The sequence below is a fragment of the Bubalus bubalis genome, chromosome 2, assembly GCF_019923935.1.
Source record: "Bubalus bubalis isolate 160015118507 breed Murrah chromosome 2, NDDB_SH_1, whole genome shotgun sequence".
NCBI lineage: Eukaryota > Metazoa > Chordata > Mammalia > Artiodactyla > Bovidae > Bubalus > Bubalus bubalis.
Window position 1 is genome coordinate 32460497 of NC_059158.1, and position 17292 is coordinate 32477788.

General features: G+C 41.8%; 1 protein-coding gene and 1 long non-coding RNA gene across 3 annotated transcripts in view; one reads left to right on the plus strand and one right to left on the minus strand.

Annotated features, from left to right (window-relative positions):
- Positions 1-48: 48 nt before the first annotated feature.
- Positions 49-16879, minus strand: ENPP4 (ectonucleotide pyrophosphatase/phosphodiesterase 4). Of its 2 annotated transcripts, none has more exons than XM_006076157.4 (4): positions 16641-16879; positions 7387-8244; positions 6557-6727; positions 49-3519 (listed from the first exon to the last, which is right to left on the minus strand). In XM_006076157.4, the coding sequence occupies exons 2-4, from the start codon at positions 8210-8212 to the stop codon at positions 3155-3157; spliced, it is 1362 nt and encodes a 453-aa protein (XP_006076219.2). In that variant the 5' UTR covers positions 8213-8244; positions 16641-16879; the 3' UTR covers positions 49-3154. The 2 variants fall into 2 exon arrangements, with proteins under 2 accessions (XP_006076219.2, XP_025124773.2); XM_025268988.3 differs by lacking the exon at positions 16641-16879 and adding an exon at positions 16480-16609.
- Positions 16857-17292, plus strand: part of LOC102408842 — a 30978-nt gene continuing 30542 nt past the window's right edge. Inside the window, exon 1 of the long non-coding RNA XR_003104594.2 lies at positions 16857-16989. This is a non-coding gene — a long non-coding RNA (uncharacterized LOC102408842). The remainder of the gene's footprint in view (positions 16990-17292) is intronic.

The window sequence follows — 17292 nt, forward strand, 5'->3', positions numbered from 1 at the left end:
ATTAAAAAATCATCAAGGACATCACATATTTAATAATTACAATTAAAATATTTTGGTAACATTTTATTTTATTCACATAAAATTTTAAAATAATAGGCAAAGTCATAGCTTTGAATTCAAACAATATAGTCAAAATGTATTTTAACTTAAGGCACTACACATAAACTTCTTTAAAACACACTCATGTCATTTTATTTACACAGTATTTTAAGAATTTACAATAAATTACAGACTTCTCATGTCATCTTTATCCTTCATTTGTAGCTTTATATATTCACAATGAAGTAAAATCCTTCAAATAAAAGAAATTAAATACAACCATCTTTAAAGTTTACCAGACATGGGCAAGAGAAGAAAAAACACCCAAGAACAAGGCAAAGGCCTTTTTAATCATTTAACGTTCCAAGAATTTATCTTTAAATCCTCACACCAAGCTTAATGGAACAGCAACACAAAACCAGTGGTACAGAGCATTGAAATAATTTTTATGCTACTGCTGTTTACCAGAAGTATTTGCACATTAATAAGAGCAGCAGAACTGTCCCTACATTATAAGAACATGTACTTATTCTGAATTCACTCACTGAAAAACTTTTATTAAAAAGTTTTCCTATTACCTTTGAGTATGGTTGTCATAAACGGTTAAATCTTTCCTGGAGCCAAATACTTCCTACAACTCAGAAAATAGAGAAGCATGTTATCAATGATTTAACAAAATGCACAAGTGAAGAAGGCTGGCTTTACCGAAATATTTCTCAGTGTACTAGAGGAGTCACTGGCTTTAAGTGATCATTTTTTACAGATACAAATGAATTAATATAAAGTTCAATACAATAATATATAAATATCTCTTTGATTATTAAATAAATACTCTTTTTGTCCCACCAACATATACATAAAACATCTACAATTTTAATTCTAGTCCATATTTTCAGAATGGAATGAAGAACAAGACAAATAGGTCTTTTGTTCAGAGGGTTGAGACCCTGAAGGGGCAGCCCGTCCCATTCCATCCTCTATAACGTCTCCTCACATGCTGGCTGCGATGGGTCCATTTCCACCAATCACACCAATACAGCCAATAAAGCTCACACCACTGCAAGGACCAAGCTCAACTCACTTAGCGCTTGAGACATTTCAAAAAATCCTCACTGCTTTAAATGTGACAGTTCTTCTGTGCTCTTTTTTTTTTTTAATGGGAATTGAAGTAGAAAGAAATTTTTCTATTATTTGTTCAGATCAACTATTAACCTTTAGGATAACTTTCATGTGAGGAAAAACATCAGAAATAAAAATCTGTCAAAAAGCAAAATAAGTCCTGGTGGTTTGGTTTATTTACTATGCTGTTTTTAACACAGTCACTTTATGACTGCATGCCCGGACTATTCATGCAGGGTGTGGAGATGATTCTCAAGAACCCCTAGAACAATAGGCACCAAATACCAGGATCAGGAGATTAGCAAGCAGTGACCAAAGGATGAATTCTGGGTTTGACGACTGGCACCATTGTTCCTGACCACCACAGATCATCAACATTTCACTGGGCTGCATAGTTACTCTCCATTATTTTTGTATCTGTAAAACTGTTATCCAGCTTATTTTCTGTTGTCAAAACTTTAAATATCACACTAGTAATAATACTTTAAAGATCACACTAGTAATATTAATTGCTTGCCTCAGCTCCTGATGAATGGTTCTTGAACCCAATTTTTCCTCTAATGTATAAAATCTCATCTGCTACAATTCAGTCTCTTCCTATTGATTTTGATTCTTAGAAGGTACACTTTGCAAAGCTAGGATGGCAGTTATAACAACGTATCGTCGGCTATGAACAAGTATGCTAAAAAAACTTATGAGCAGAGTGGTTACTTTTATGAACCAGATATGGGAGAAAAAAGCAAAGGCAGAATTCAGGCTACTAAAGGTTAACAGAGTTCTGAGAGTTTATTCAGTTACTTAATATATGATTAATATAGAAGATCAAAGGATATTAAATTTCATTTTAAATTTAGCTACACTATTGCCTAAAAAGTAAGGCATAAAATTCCCAAAGGCAAATAGAAAAATCTCTCATTCTGACCCAATCAGAACCAGATTTGTAGTCAGGTCATAAATTTCTCTGCAGTACTTGGAGACCTCTGGTTGTAACAGCATAAGAATGTTAAAAATGGTAACAAAAATTCACAAGGTTTTAAAAATTATGAATTTAACTCGTGAGTTAGAAGGAAGTACATGAATGTGAAGTGCAATTATAACCTTTCCTGAGAGCTGTGTTTTATGGGTTTGTGAGGGTCCGTCTCCAGGTCACTCACATCTCACCACCTCCTGTCAGTTACATGAAGTCTGTACACCCAAGCAGGCAACACCCTGGTGCACGTGCGCGCGCGCACACACACACACACACACACAACTAAATAACTTACACAAAGGCATTAAGCATAAAGTGAGAAAAGCACTTTCCTCTATTTTCTTAATTTCCTCTTAGTAATACTCATCAAAAGATAAACCTTTTGAGGTTTTAATAGCTTAAGGGTCTTAACAGAGACACACACAAAGACTCAATCTTGTTATCATGGGGCTTTTGCTTGTTTTTTACAGTAGCTTTTCTTGAAATAGTTTTTTCATATGCTAGATCTTTTCTGCCTCGTAATCCATTTTACTAACCATCACAGAGAATTTTCCTATCTCAAGGGTTTACTTGGGATACAAACTCTATTAAAGGTACATATAAAAATATAGGAAACTTTTCTTCCCTTATACACAAAATCCACACACTTTACAAAGATTTTTGTTGTATAATTTACAAATATAAAAATTTATTTGAAATGCACACGCACTAAATTTTAATATATTTTCATCTCAAGATGTGTCTAATCTTCATTGCCAAAAAAAAGGGAGGGGGGAGCAAAGGCAGTATTATTCTCAAAAAAAGTTTCTTGTCAAAGAAACAGTTGGTGCTAACTAATGATTTACTAGCAATTTTCCCTACCATCAGAATTGTTTTGTATTAGCTAATGCAGCAAAACACAAGAAAAGACAAAATAACTGTAGCATGCCTGGCCCAAGTTCTTTCAAAGTATAGGTTTTCATAGTTGTAATACCATTCCTTGGGTGTGCCCTACTTAAAGCCACCTTGTATAAACCCCGGCACGTGTTACCCAATCAACGGATCATCATCATCTTCTTGGAGCTGAAGTCGGGAAAATGGCCGGGGCCCGGAGACTCTGTTCTGCATGATAATGATGAGGCAGGTCAGCGTGGTCAAGACCAGGAGTGCCCCAATAACAATTCCAATGGCTTCTGGGAGGTTAATGCACCACTGGTCCACTAACAGACACTTGGTGTGACCAAAGGTTCCATTGTTGGGATGTGGCTTCAATCCCAGGATGTGGCACATCATTGGATAAATATCCACCGTATTAATGGTGCTGTGTTTGTAGCCTTTGTGAAATGCAGGACCATGGGCAGCTAGAAATGGATTCATACTAGGCAGAGAATTATCGTAACCGTGGTCACCTACTGGAAAAGAGGAAGATGATGTTAGTAAATAAGATCAGCCCTCCTATTATGAAATAACCTGTTTCTAGTGTAAATACACTGGATTCTTGTCAGTTTAATTCCCATCCATTGAAATTCTGATCAGTTGGGTCAAACAGGGTCTAGAAAAAAAGGTCAAACAGGGTCTAGAAAAAAAATTATCTATTTTCTTCAATTCAGCCACCTCCTGTATTTTGCACATACACCCCTCCTTTTTCCCAACTGGTCATAACCTCATGTTTTAAAACCTTCTCTCAGACTGATGGGTTTCTCAGTCCTGCTGCTGCTGCTGCTGCTAAGTCGCATCAGTCGTGTCCAACTCTGTGCGACCCCACAGTTCTCAGTCCTAGCCCCAAGCACTTCACCTGTCAGCATCCAACACTGTTTGCAAAAAGCCCCTGCAAAGAGCACCAGTGATTGAGAGAGTGGTTGGGTTGAAGGTTCTGAGTAACTGGCGGAGCAGAAGCGAGTAAAGCAGTGAGTGGGGAGGAAGTGAGCCAGCGGCCTGACCTCTGTCAGCTGCCCCTGGACAAGACACAGAATGTAGAACACACCACGGATGCATGTGTGCTAAGTCACTTCAGCTGTATCTGACTCTGCAACCCTATGGAATGCTGCCCACCAGGCTCCTCTGCCCATGGGATTCTTCAGGCAAGAATACTGGAGTGGATTGCCATGCCCTCCTCCAGGGGATCTTCCCCATCCAGGGATTGAACCTGTGTCTCTTATGTCTCCTGCATTGGCAGGTGGGTTCTTTACCACTAGTGCCACTGGGGAAGCCCACACCATTGGTTTACCAACAGCTAAAGGACACCTCAATGTCCAGAGGGTCAGGGGACTGAAAACATTACAGGAGGGACTCTTGCCTTGAATGTGACATCTAACCAAATGATTCCAATGTGTAATTCCAGTAAAAGTCAAAGAAAAACCTGATGGTCCCGGATATCACTCCAAAACGAGACTCTCAACTATCAGCTTTATTTTTAAAAATACTGCCTTTTAATATGCATCAGTTATATTTAACAAGGAGAAAGGAATGGCAGCCCACTCCAGTATTCTTGCCTGGAGAATCCCATGGACAGAGGAGCGTGGCAGGCATAGTCCATGGGGTCACAAGAGTGGGACATGACTTAGCAATGGTAAAGAATCCGCCTACAATGCGGGAGACCTGGGTTTGATCCTTGGGTTGGGAAGATTCCCTCGAACTCCCTGGAGAACTGCCTGGCAGCCCACTCCAGTGCTCTTGCCTGAAGAATCCCCATGGACAGTGGTACCTGGTGGGCTACATTCCACGGGGTCACAGAGGGCTGGACACGACCGAACAACAAAGCACACGTTTGACAAGCTCCCACTTCCACGCGAGGTTCAGGTGACTGAGTGATGAGTCTATCAGTGTTTGCTATATCATTCTTTGCTTCTTTATTTAATATATCATTCTTTAATTCTATGTTTGAAATATTTCATAATAAAAATAATGCTGTGACCAGTACAAAAAATAGCAGAACATAATGATATATATAGGTATTATGATTTCAATAATAAAAATGAGTATGATTGTAAATGATACCATAAACCATATGATTTAATAATAAAAATATGCAGTGTATGTAACAGAAAAAGATTAGAGGGGGGCAAACTCCAATTAGCATCTGTCTATGCTTCTGTTTTGAAGAATTATGAATAGTCTTTGTTTTCTTTTCTGAACTTTTCTGTATTTTACAAGTTTTCAATAATGAGTATATAAGGTAAATATTATGGGCTTCCCTGGTAGCTCAGCTGGTAAGGAATCTGCCTACAATGCAGGAGACCCAAGTTCAATTCCTGGGTTAGGAAGATCCCCTGGAGAAGGGATAGGCTACCCACTCCAGTATTTGTGGGCTTCCCTGGTGACTCAGCTGGTAAAGAATCCGCCTCCAATGCAGGAGACCTGGGTTCCATCCCTGGGTGAGGAAGATCCCCTGGAGAAGGGAATGGCTACTCACTCCAGTATTCTTGCCTGGAGAATTCCATGTACAGAGGAATCTGGCGTGCTACAGGCCATGGGGTCACAGTCAGAGACGACTGAGTGACTTTCACTTCCAAGGTAAGCATTAATAATACATAAATTCTAACGGCCTTCAGTTTTATCCCTGCCTGACACATCTGAACTGCTATAGATCAGAGATTGGCAGATGACAGAGGCTGCTCAAATGCAGCCCTCTGCCTGTTTCTGTAAAGGGAGTTTCACTGGACACCCCACACCAGTTTATTTAGGTATGTCTGTGGTTGTTTTCTCACTGTAAGGCAGGACTGAGTAGTTGAGACAGAGACCAGCTGGCCCACAAAGACTGAAATATTTACTATCTGGCCCTTTATAGAAGAATTTTATGACCCCTGCTATGGTCTATAAAATCAGATTTAAAAAAAATGCATTCAAATTGAATTTAACAAACAAGTAAATAAGCTTCAGTTCAGAGGAGACCTCTTAATTCTCCCTTAAACATTTCCTCAGTTTGAGGCAAGATTCTGCTTTGTTTACTTGGTAGATTTTTGTTTGCATACTTTCTGGTTCTTGCTCGGTGTTCTAAATAGCAGTAGCACTCAGGTATATTATTTCATCATGGGGGAAAACTTGGACACATTTTTTTTAACACTAAAAAAGAAAAAGGAATTTGAACTAGTTAATCTCTCTCCCTTTATTTTGTTTCTTGACTTTTATTTTCTTTGCTTCTTCCTACTCTCTTATTTTTACAAATCAAGAGAACAATTCCTGAAAGTTACTGACAGTCACTGAAATTTTGGTAACAAAAAAGTAAAACTACTCCTTCACCCTTAAGATCACCCAACCTTCTAATATAAGGATCAAACTGTGGTTTCTAAAAATTGTTCTCAAATGGAAACCTGAGAATCATCTAGTTGAAAATCAAACTAATTATACTGTGTCAACATCTCTAAATCAAAGTACCTTGTTAATGGAAGAATGTCACAACATGTGATTTATCCCAAGGACAGAGAAGAAAAATCCTAAATAAATACTTACATTTTAGCGATGATTTATTTAGCACAATTGTCCAGCCTTCATCAGCAACCAAAATAATAGGCTGAATTCGATCACTATGTTGATAGTGAAACCTGGCAGGAATGTCTTCTTTGAGATAAACATTCATGTGAGGGTTACAGACTTTCAGTTTGCTGTAAACCTTTGTTTTATCTGGAAGAAAAGGAAACAGCAAAGGAAAAAGGTCATGTTGACTGATAAGGAAAAAATATTTCTAACTAGAATAACTGGAAATAAGCCCTGAACAATGTTATCTATTAATTCCTATTAATCATTAAAAAAAAAAAAAACAGGGCAATAATACTAATATAACAGTGCTGGATGCACACAAGTGCACGTGCACACACACACACACCCCTTTCACGCGTTCACATATCTCTCTTTTCATTTTGTGATTATCCCGGGTGGACTTTTATACAAAAGGGGCAAATTTCACATCTAGCTTCCTAAGTAAATATAAACTAATTACATATTACTACTAACTATTAATTCTAAGATCAGTAGATGAAAATTATTAGGTATATCTCACACAAAAGTATATATATATATATATATGAGTCACTTTGATGTACACTTACACTTCAATAAAAAGATAAACATAAAAGAAATATATCAAAAAGCAAAGAAATTATCCTTTTGAACCTAAACGGCCTAAGAAAAACATCACAGGAAAAACACAGTCCTAACTCTGAGTGAGTATAAGAGTGTATGGTGGTGAACCACATAAAATCCAAGCTCCATTCTTTTTACAAAACCCTCCCTCCTCAATCAACTGACCCACTGAAATATTCCTTGGTTAAAAGTTTACTTACTTATTTTGGGAAGTATAGCAGCAACTGGGGTCAAGTCTATAAGAGTGTAGTATGAGGGGTCGAGGCAGCCATCCAAGTTTATCACCCTGTCTTTAGAACACTGGGTCATCCCGTGATCACTTGTAATGATCACATTAAGACTCTCCCACAGTCCTAACACCTTGAGTCTGTGAACCAGTTCACCAATGTGTTCATCTATTTCTTCCAGCACTCGGCGCATGTTTTCTTTATCTTCAGGGCCGTATTTGTGGCCGCTAGCATCTGGTTCCTCCCAATAGAGTGTCGCAAAGGTCACTGGTGGGTTCGAACTGCTCAGCCAAGTGGTGACATTACCGAGCCTTTCCCTAAATGACACCGAGGGGCTGTAGTTCATGAAATAGGAAGGCGTGCTATTGTGAATGGGCACGTCGGTACCGGGCCACATAGCAGCAGCACTCGATCTGTTGTCCTGAAGCTGATTGGTCACCCAGATGGGGACTGCCTCATTCCACCAAAACGGGTCCTTGTCATTGTGGTCAGAAAAATGTTTCTTTGTGTTGACGTCATACATGGAATTAGCCACGATGCCATGGCTTTCTTCATACAGGCCCGTCACGATGCTGTAGTGGTTTGGAAACGTTTTTGTGATAAAGACATTTTTAACCTGCTCTACCAAGACACCTTCTTTGATAAAATTCTGGAGATGAGGAAATTCATAGTTCTGCAGATAGTCAGCTCTGAAGCCATCAAAGGATACCAGCAGTAACTTAGGTGGTGAAGCAGAGGAAGAGTTCCCTCTACAGCCAGTCATAAGTCCCGAAAACAAAAGCATCAACAGTAGCTTCATACTGAACGTGCTGAAGGGGGTAGTCAGGGTTCCTAAGATAAAAAACAAACGATTCCTAAGTAGTCACGCTGCTTGATTTGGATTCGATTTCCAAAGCTGAGCCATCAGGAAACGAAAACCAACATTTAAACACTGTTTATATGCCAGATTTACATACATCAACTTAAAAATCAAATGCTGTCACTTACTGAAAGGTAACTGAATAAAGCTAAAGTGGGAGAAACAAAATTGCCTTTACTTGTTGAATTATATGTCCTGCCTCATTTTCATGCTCTGAAGCGGGTATGGGCCATTCTTATACTCCACACAAATTTGACTGCCTTGCTTGTCTGCAAGAGCAGAAGTTATTCTAAAGGCTTAATAAGAACAAATGAAGAAATAAAAACAATCCTTTTACACAAAACAGAAATAACGCCAAGCGTTCGGAAGCTCCAGAGAGGAAGATTATTTTTCTAGTTTAATGGCTGGTACTCTATCGTTCCTTTTAATCCTCAGAAATTAGGGTGTAGAAATTCTACCATACTGGCTCAACATCAGTTCCTACTGAAAAATACTGGCATGCAAAAGGGGAGTAGGGGATTTCCGGGGTAGCTCACGTGGTAAAGAATCTGCCTGCAAGGCAGGACACCCAGGTTTGACCCCTGGGTTGGGAAGATCCCCTGGAGAAGGAAATGGCAACCCACTCCAGTATTCTTGCCTGGAGAATTTGATGGACAAAAGAGCCTGGTGGGCTACAGTCCATGAGGTCACAAAGAGTTGGATACAACTGAGCAACTAACACTTTCCAAAGGGGAGTAAGAAATATATATTATTTGAGAAAAAAGGCCCCACCTCACTCTGAACCTGCTCAGTATTCAGAGGAGGCGAAGAGACAAAGTCTAGGCCCTTGGATGCCACAGTAACTTCGGAAGAAAAGCAACGGCTGTTGAAATGCATTTCATCACCACATCCCTTTTAGACTTCCTTTCTACTGTCAAAGACTTAATAGCTGGCCCTCCATATTCACAGGTTTTTACATCCATGGATCCAACCAGTCATGAATGGAAAACCCAGAGGGCCAACTGTATTCACTGCACCAAGCCCTTTTATATAAGAGACTTGAGCATCTGTGGATTTTGGTACCCACTGGGGCTCCCAGATAATCACGATGGTGTGATCACTGACCTAGAGCCAGACATCCTGGAATGTGAAGTCAAGTGGGCCTTAGAAAGCATCACTACGAACAAAGCTAGTGGAGGTGATGGAATTCCAGTTGAGCTATTTCAAATCCTGAAAGATGATGCTGTGAAAGTGCTGCACTCAATATGCCAGCAAATTTGGAAAACTCAGCAGTGGCCACAGGACTGGAAGAGGTCAGTTTTCATTCCAATCCCAAAGAAAGGCAATGCCAAAGAATGCTCAAACTACCGCACCATTGCACTCATCTCACACGCTAGTAAAGTAATGCTTAAAATTCTCCAAGCCAGGCTTCAGCAATATGTGAACCGTGAACTTCCTGATGTTCAAGCTGGTTTTAGAAAAGGCAGAGGAACCAGAGATCAAATTGCCAACATCCACTGGATCATGGAAAAAGCAAGAGAGTTCCAGAAAAACATCTATTTCTGCTTTCTTGACTATGCCAAAGCCTTTGACTGTGTGGATCACAATAAACTGTGGAAAATTCTGAAAGAGATGGGAATACCAGACCACCTGATCTGCCTCTTGAGAAATCTGTACGCAGGTCAGGAAGCAACAGTTAGAACTGGACATGGAACAACAGACTGGTTCCAAATAGGAAAAGGAGTTCATCAAGGCTGTATATTGTCACCCTGTTTATTTAACTTCTATGCAGAGAACATCATGAGAAACGCTGGACTGGAAGAAACACAAGCTGGAATGAAGATTGCCGGGAGAAATATCAATAACCTCAGATATGCAGATGACAGCACCCTTATGGCAGAAAGTGCAGAGGAACTAAAAAGTTTCTTGATGAAGGTGAAAGTGGAGAGTGAAAAAGTTGGCTTAAAGCTCAACATTCAGAAAATGAAGATCATGGCATCCGGTCCCACCACTTCATGGGAAATGGATGGGGAAACAGTGGAAACAGTGTCAGACTTTATTTTTCTGGGCTCCAAAATCACTGCAGATGGTGACTGCAGCCATGAAATTAAAAGACGCTTACTCCTTGGAAGGAAAGTTAGGACCAACCTAGATAGCATATTCAAAAGCAGAGACATTACTTTGCCAACAAAGGTCCGTCTAGTCAAGGCTATGGTTTTTCCTGTGGTCATGTATGGATGTGAGAGTTGGACTGTGAAGAAGGCTGAGCGCCGAAGAATTGATGCTTTTGAACTGTGGTGTTGGAGAAGACTCTTGAAAGTCCCTTGGACTGCAAGGAGATCCAACCAGTCCATTCTGAAGGAGATCAGCCCTGGGATTTCTTTGGAAGGAATGATGCTAAAGCTGAAACTTCAGTACTTTGGCCACCTCATGTGAAGAGTTGACTAACTGGAAAAGACTCTGATGCTGGGAGGGATTGGGGGCAAGAGGAGAAGGGGATGATGGAGGATGAGATGGCTGGATGGCATCACTGACTCGATGGACATGTGTCTGAGTGAACTCCAGGAGTTGGTGATGGACAGGGAGGCCTGGCGTGCTGCGATTCATGGAGTCACAAAGAGTCGGACATGACTGAGCGACTGATCTGATCTGATCTGGGGCTCCTAGAACCAATTCCCTGCAAACACCGAGAGGCCACTTAACTGCCTTACCTCATTCCCCAGGCTCAGAGAACTCCCTGACTTTTTATTCTTTTTTTTAATAATCTACTGATTACAAAAACAGCTCTTCCCAAACAAATCTCCCTGCCTTCAGTCTCTATCTTATTTGGTCCTAAGAAAATAGGATATGTGATGTAGAGTGACTCTCCACAGATGCTGTACCTCTTCAAGTCCTCAACGTCTCTTGTCTGGAGCCCTTCTGCCTCTTAACTGATCTTCCTACCTCAATCATCTTCCTCTTACTTACCCAACATCTGCTCCCAACGTAACCTTCCCTGTAGCTCTGTTCATGACATTTCCCTAATAAAATCAGTATTCAAAGTCCCCCTGCCTATATAGAATGTCCCAACACTCACTTCTGCCTGGCATTCAAGTCCTTCCATTATCCAGGCCCAACCCACATGCAAATTACTATGAAAGAGTTACAGAAATCATTGTTGTTGTTGGTTAGTCATTCAGTCGTGTTTGACTCTTTTGCAACCCCATGGACTGTAGCCTGCCAGACTCCTCTGTCCATGGAATTTCCCAGGCAACAACACTGGAGAGGGTTGCCAACCTTAATTCCCTTTTACTGCACAGTGCTATCACAATCTGTCTGAGATGTAATATAGAGACAATAATCATTTATGTAGGTGACTTATAACAGTTCTTCAGTAATAACCTGTGTTTCCAAACCTCTTAAAGCTACTTTCTACACATTAAGTCTTTGCCCAAACACTCTTTTAGGTAATTTAAAAAGAATTCAATAAATATCTAATATAACTAAAGTCAACACCACCAAAATTTATGGATGTGCCATATATCAGAGGACAAGAGCTTCCCCATGTGGCTCAGGGTAAAGAATCTGCCTGTCAATGTAGGAGATGTGAGTTCCATTCCTGGCTGGGGAAGATCCCCTGGAGGAGGAAATGGCAACCCACTCCAATATTCTCACCTGAGAAACCCCATGGACAGGAGCCTGGCGGGCTACAGACCACAGGTTGCAAAAAGAGCTGGATATGACTTTGCAACTAAACACCAACAACACAAGAGCATTATACTTTTCAAATACAAAATACTCAAAATAGGGACAAAATAAGAAAACAGTGAACCTGGCTGTCATCTTGGAAGACCAACCAGGAGCTTGAGTGACTTCTGTTCTACAACACCACAGCTTCCTGTAATGGTGTGCTTGAGACCCATACATCATCAAGTGTTGTTTTGAAAGCTAAGCCCTTTGAAGAATCACTACAAATGGAATATCACAGGATGTCTAAAACTTTTCCAGTAGGGTTGCTTCTAAGAGTGGAGGGATGCTAAGACAAGTCAACAAACGGTGCTGAGATGACTGGATATCCACATGCAAAAGAATAACTCTGTATCCCTCGGCTCATACCCTGCACAAAACTGACTCAACATGGATCACAGACCACAGTTAAGAGCTACTATAAAACTCTTAGAAGAAAATACAGGGATAAATCTTCATGACCTTGAGTTAGGCAAAGCCGTTTTAGATACAGCACCAAAAGCACAAGTGATAATAAAAAAATAAATTGAACTTCACCAAAATTAGAAACTTTTACATCTGGAAGGATACCATGAAGCAATGATAACCTAAAGGATAAGAGGAAATATCTGCAAACCACATGTCTGATAAATAATTTGTATCTAGAATATATAAAGAACTGTAACAACTCAACAATAAAAGTTAAATAATCTAATTTTTTAAATGAGCAAAGGAGCTGAAAAGACTTTTTTCCAAAGATGTAGAAATGACAAATAAGCACATGAGTATGTTCAACATCAACAGTAATCAGGGAAATACAAAGCAAAACACCACGAGATACTCCTTCATACCCACTAGGATAGATATAAAAAACAGACAGACAGACAGATAATAACAAGTAATGGTGAGGAAATACAGAAACTAGAATTTTATACACTGCTGATGAGAATGGAAATGGTCCAGGCACTTAAAAAACATTCTGGTAGTTCCTCAAAAGTTTAAACAGTTACCATATGACCTGGAAAATCTACTACTAGGCATATGCCTATGAGAAATGAAAATATATGTCCACAATAAAACTTGTACACAAACGGTCACAGCAGCATTATTTGTAAGAGTCACAAAGTGGAAACATCTCAAGTGTCCATAAGTGATAAAGAGATAAGAAGTGGTATATCCACACGATGGAATGCTATCTGGCAATAAAAAGGAATGCAGTGATAATACATGCTACAATTTGGATAAACCTTTGAAACGCTGTGCTAAGTGAAAGTCACAAAAGGTCACTTATTGTATGATTCTATTTAGATGAAAAGCCTAGATATGCAAATCTATACAGATGTAAAGTAGATTTGCCTGGAGCAAGCGGGTGAGGAGAAATGGAGAGTAAATGCTAGCGGGTATGGTGTTATTTTGGGGCTTCCCTGGCGACTCAGACAGTGAAGAATCAGCCTGCAATGTGGGAGACCTGGGCTCAATCCCTGGGTTGGGAAGACCCCCTGAAGTAGGAAATGGCAACCCACTCCAGTATTCTTGCCTGGAGAATCCCATGGACAAAAGACCCTGGTAGGCTCCAGTCCACTCCAGTACCCTTGCCTGGAAAATCCCATGGATGGAGGAGCCTGGTGGGCTGTATGTAGTCCATGGGGTCGCTAAGAGTCAGACACGACTGAGCGACTTCACTTTCACTTTTCACTTTCATGCACTGGAGAAGGAAATGGCAACCCACTCCAGAGAATCCCAGGGACGGGGGAGCCTGGTGGGCTGCTGTCTGGGGGCTCTCACAGAGTCAGACACGACTGAAGCAACTTAGCAGCAGCAGCCCCAGGCTCCAGTCCATGGGGTCGCAGAATCGGACAAGACTGAGTGAATAAGCACAGCACACATGGTGTTAATTATGTGAAATGTGTACTCTCTAATACAGACCTGGGTGTTTTAACATAAAATGTTTTACTGCATTTCCCACACACAAAACAACAAAACAAAAACCTGTGTCTGCCCCTCTCTCACAAAATACATACAAATCAAAAACTTTCTTCTCCAAATCTTGAGTGAATAGGTGGGTTAAGGCACATGTGCTGTTTATCCTGAGATTCATTAACCCCTTTTGCTGGACCCCTGTCTCAGACTTAGAAGCAGGCTCTGAAATCAAAAGGATCCTGGAACCTGAACCCTCATTTAGCAGGCAGGTGACTATGGGCAGATCTAATTTCTCCCAGCTTCCCTTCTCCAGGGGATCTCCCCAACCTAGGAATCGAACCCAGGTCTTCTGCATTGCAGGCAGATTTTTTACTGTCTGAACCACCAGGGAAGCCCTTCCCAGCTTCAGTTTCCATGTTTGTTAAATGGGGATGCATGAAGTTTTAAACAATAGGTCCTCAAATTTAGTTTCTTTTTATCCATCCTAATTACAAAGCTGTTATGTTAGGGGAAAAGTCTAGACAACGACAGGCAGAATATTATTGTAAAACTATAAAGTAATTTGAAATAATTTAGCCTAACCACTTCTTTTTACACAAGATGAAGCTGAAGTTGTGACTGATCACACTCAGGAAGCAATGAGTAGCTTTACCGTCTGTACGCTTACTAATTTCAGGTTCTTAAAAAGTTTACAAGTCTGGTGGCAGCATGTTTACAAGTCTAGGATTAATCTCCAAACTAATGTCTACTGCATTCCATTTCATTACATTACAGTGGGGAAGGGGGATGGGCGTGTTAAACTGTAAACAAAACACCAGTGAGAACTTCTCAAGTATTTTCAAGGAATTTAAAAAAAACACTAATTGCTATATTTTAAAGCATTGGGATAAAGTCTGCAATTTTTCAAACCAAAAAAATACCAAAGGGAAGGAAAAAAGCAGAATCACTGAACTACATCCAGATATCCCAATAACAATTACCAAAGGGAAGGAAAAAAGCAGAATCACTGAACTACATCCAGATATCCCAATAACAATGCAAGCTGTATGTAGTTTTCTTCAATTCAGGGGCCAAAACACATTTTACTTCATCTGGGATGACCTTATTACTTGGATGGAATGCATCTCAGGCCATTCTCACTGGCATTCTTAGCTGCTTGAAATTGGGGGAGTGTAACAGTTAAAGGATATGATGAGAGCTATTTGCCACTATTAGCCTGCCATCTCAGAGAAGGCAATGGCAACCCACTTCAATACTCTCACCTGGAAAATCCCATGGACGGAGGAGCCTGGTAGCATGCAGTCCATGGGGTCGCTAGGAGTCAGATACGACTGAGCGACTTCCCTTTCACTTTTCATTTTCATGCATTGGAGAAGGAAATGGCAACCCACTCCAGTGTTCTTGCCTGGAGAATCCCAGGGACGGGGGAGCCTGGTGGGCTGCCATCTCAGGGGTCGCACAGAGTCAGACACGACTGAATCGACTTAGCAGCAGCCTGTCATCTGCTCCCTAATAAAAAGCCTTATTCTAAACACTTCACAAATACTATTTATAATCAGCTTTAAAATAAAATGAAAATAGTATTGTCTATGCACATAGATAACTTAAGTGGTTTTCCCTATTATTATTTTCTTGATATTCTAAACAAAAACTAAAGCTACTCACTAAAAGACTTTCTTAGAAACTCTAGGCTTCTAAAGTATTCTTCAATTTTCCAGCACACACACACACACACACACACACACTTCTGGCATCTTCAAAACAACTCCACTTAATTTTACTTTCTACATAATAACTCCCCCTGTGTATTCATCAAAATTTCTTCCCAATTGTATTTTGTAGCTAATTTAAAAGCGAGGAGGATATATTTATTGTTATGAGCTCCTTGTGGACCCTAAGGGGCTCATAACATTTATATTTTATGTATTTTAGCTATAAATTATCTTCTCCCTGCTTTTAAATACATTTAATTTCCTTAAAAGGGCTCAAAACAACCTCTAGGGGAAAGGAAGAAAGAAAAGAAAACCGGATATTAAAAGGAGCAGTTGACTTAGTACTGGCAAGGTTTCCGGGTTGGGTCCACCAGAGGGTCGGGTGGTTAAACAAAAAACCCTAGTGGGGTCAGAGCTGGTATAAAACTGAATCTGCTCGTGGTCACTAGCTGCGCTTCAAGTCTCAGAGCAGGGCTGTCTGCATCTGTACACTGGGATGCTGTGCCAGGAAAAGGAAGCTTAACTGTAAAATGCTTAACACGGTGCCTGGCCGAGAAAAAGCACTTTGATGGGATCTTTCTTGTTAGGTTTTCCAGGAAATTCGTTTTTTCAATTTGGCTGTGTCACGACCATCGACTCTCAACGAATACTCAGGCCAGTGCAGGTTGATCTGTGCCTTGGACCGCGTTCGGGTTCAATGAAACGTCCGCCCCGCCAGCCCCCTCGGCCTCCACGGCCTCCACGGCTGTCAGGCCGACCCCCTCCGCCTCTCTCCCCACGGACCCAGCTTCACCCCTCTCCCCGCTGCCCGCCCGCCCAGGCCGCGCCCACTCGCTCAATTTCCTTTCCGCTTTCCACCCCGCCCTCCGCCGCCCCCAGCCAGCCAGGCACCTCCCGGCCGCTCCGGGGTCCCTCGCGGCTGTCCCCTCGGGGCAGGTGTGTGGGTATCAGGGATAAGGGATCTCACGACCACTATTTTCAAAGCCCACGGCGGGCGGGGGAGGGTGCGGCATTTCCGTCCGGAACGCCGGGTGCGCGAAGCTCACACTCACCCGCTGCCGCCGCTTCTCTGCAGCGCGCGGAACCGGGCGCGCGCGGAACCCGACGCTCGTGGGTCTGGGGAGCGACGGAGACCTGAAGGCGCAGGAGCCCGACCGAGTTCTTCCTGAAGCGCCTGCGCAATCGAGAGGCGCCCTCCCCCCACCACAATTAACAGCCCCTTCCTCTCTGACACCCGCGCTGCCAGGGGCGCTCCTAGGGTTCGTGGCCGTCCCGCGCGCGACTGCGGAACAGGTTTCCAGCCTGCGGGAACCCAGCGGGCGACGAAGAATGAGACAGGCCCTCAGATTGGATGCCGCAGCCGCGGTCGATGTAACTCCCTTTCCGATTGGTTGGATTCAGGTACCACCTGGGGACAGAGGCTTTGGTGGGGCTGAATTGGGTCCGGAAGGAGTGGTTCGTTCTTCTCTCCTCCCAAGCCCTTTCCTTAAGCGTCCCAGGGCTGAGTGCCCTTCAGGGGACCTGAAACGCAGCGAGTCCCGGAAAGGGCCTCTGGCTATTGCCTGCGTCAGGCTTACAGCCCTTGCAGTTCACTCCCAGTTAACTCCAGGCTCCTGCAGGCTTAGGTGTCTACTGGAAAAACGACTTTGGCTGCCTCAGGGCCCAGCACAAGTTTAGAGCAGCTTTAGCCAGTTCCTGTGAGTT

What these genes read in the sequence shown, in the direction of transcription:
- ENPP4 (XM_006076157.4), bottom strand. Translation starts at nt 8,212, where the DNA reads ATGAAGCTACTGTTGATGCTTTTGTTTTCGGGACTTATGACTGGCTGT. An exon ending in TGCTATACTTCCCAAAATAA is followed by an intron (nt 6,728 to 7,386) that starts GTAAGTAAACTT and finishes CTTTTCTTCCAG; the next exon opens with ATAAAACAAAGGTTTACAGC. An exon ending in AAATAAATCATCGCTAAAAT is followed by an intron (nt 3,520 to 6,556) that starts GTAAGTATTTAT and finishes CCTCTTTTCCAG; the next exon opens with TAGGTGACCACGGTTACGAT.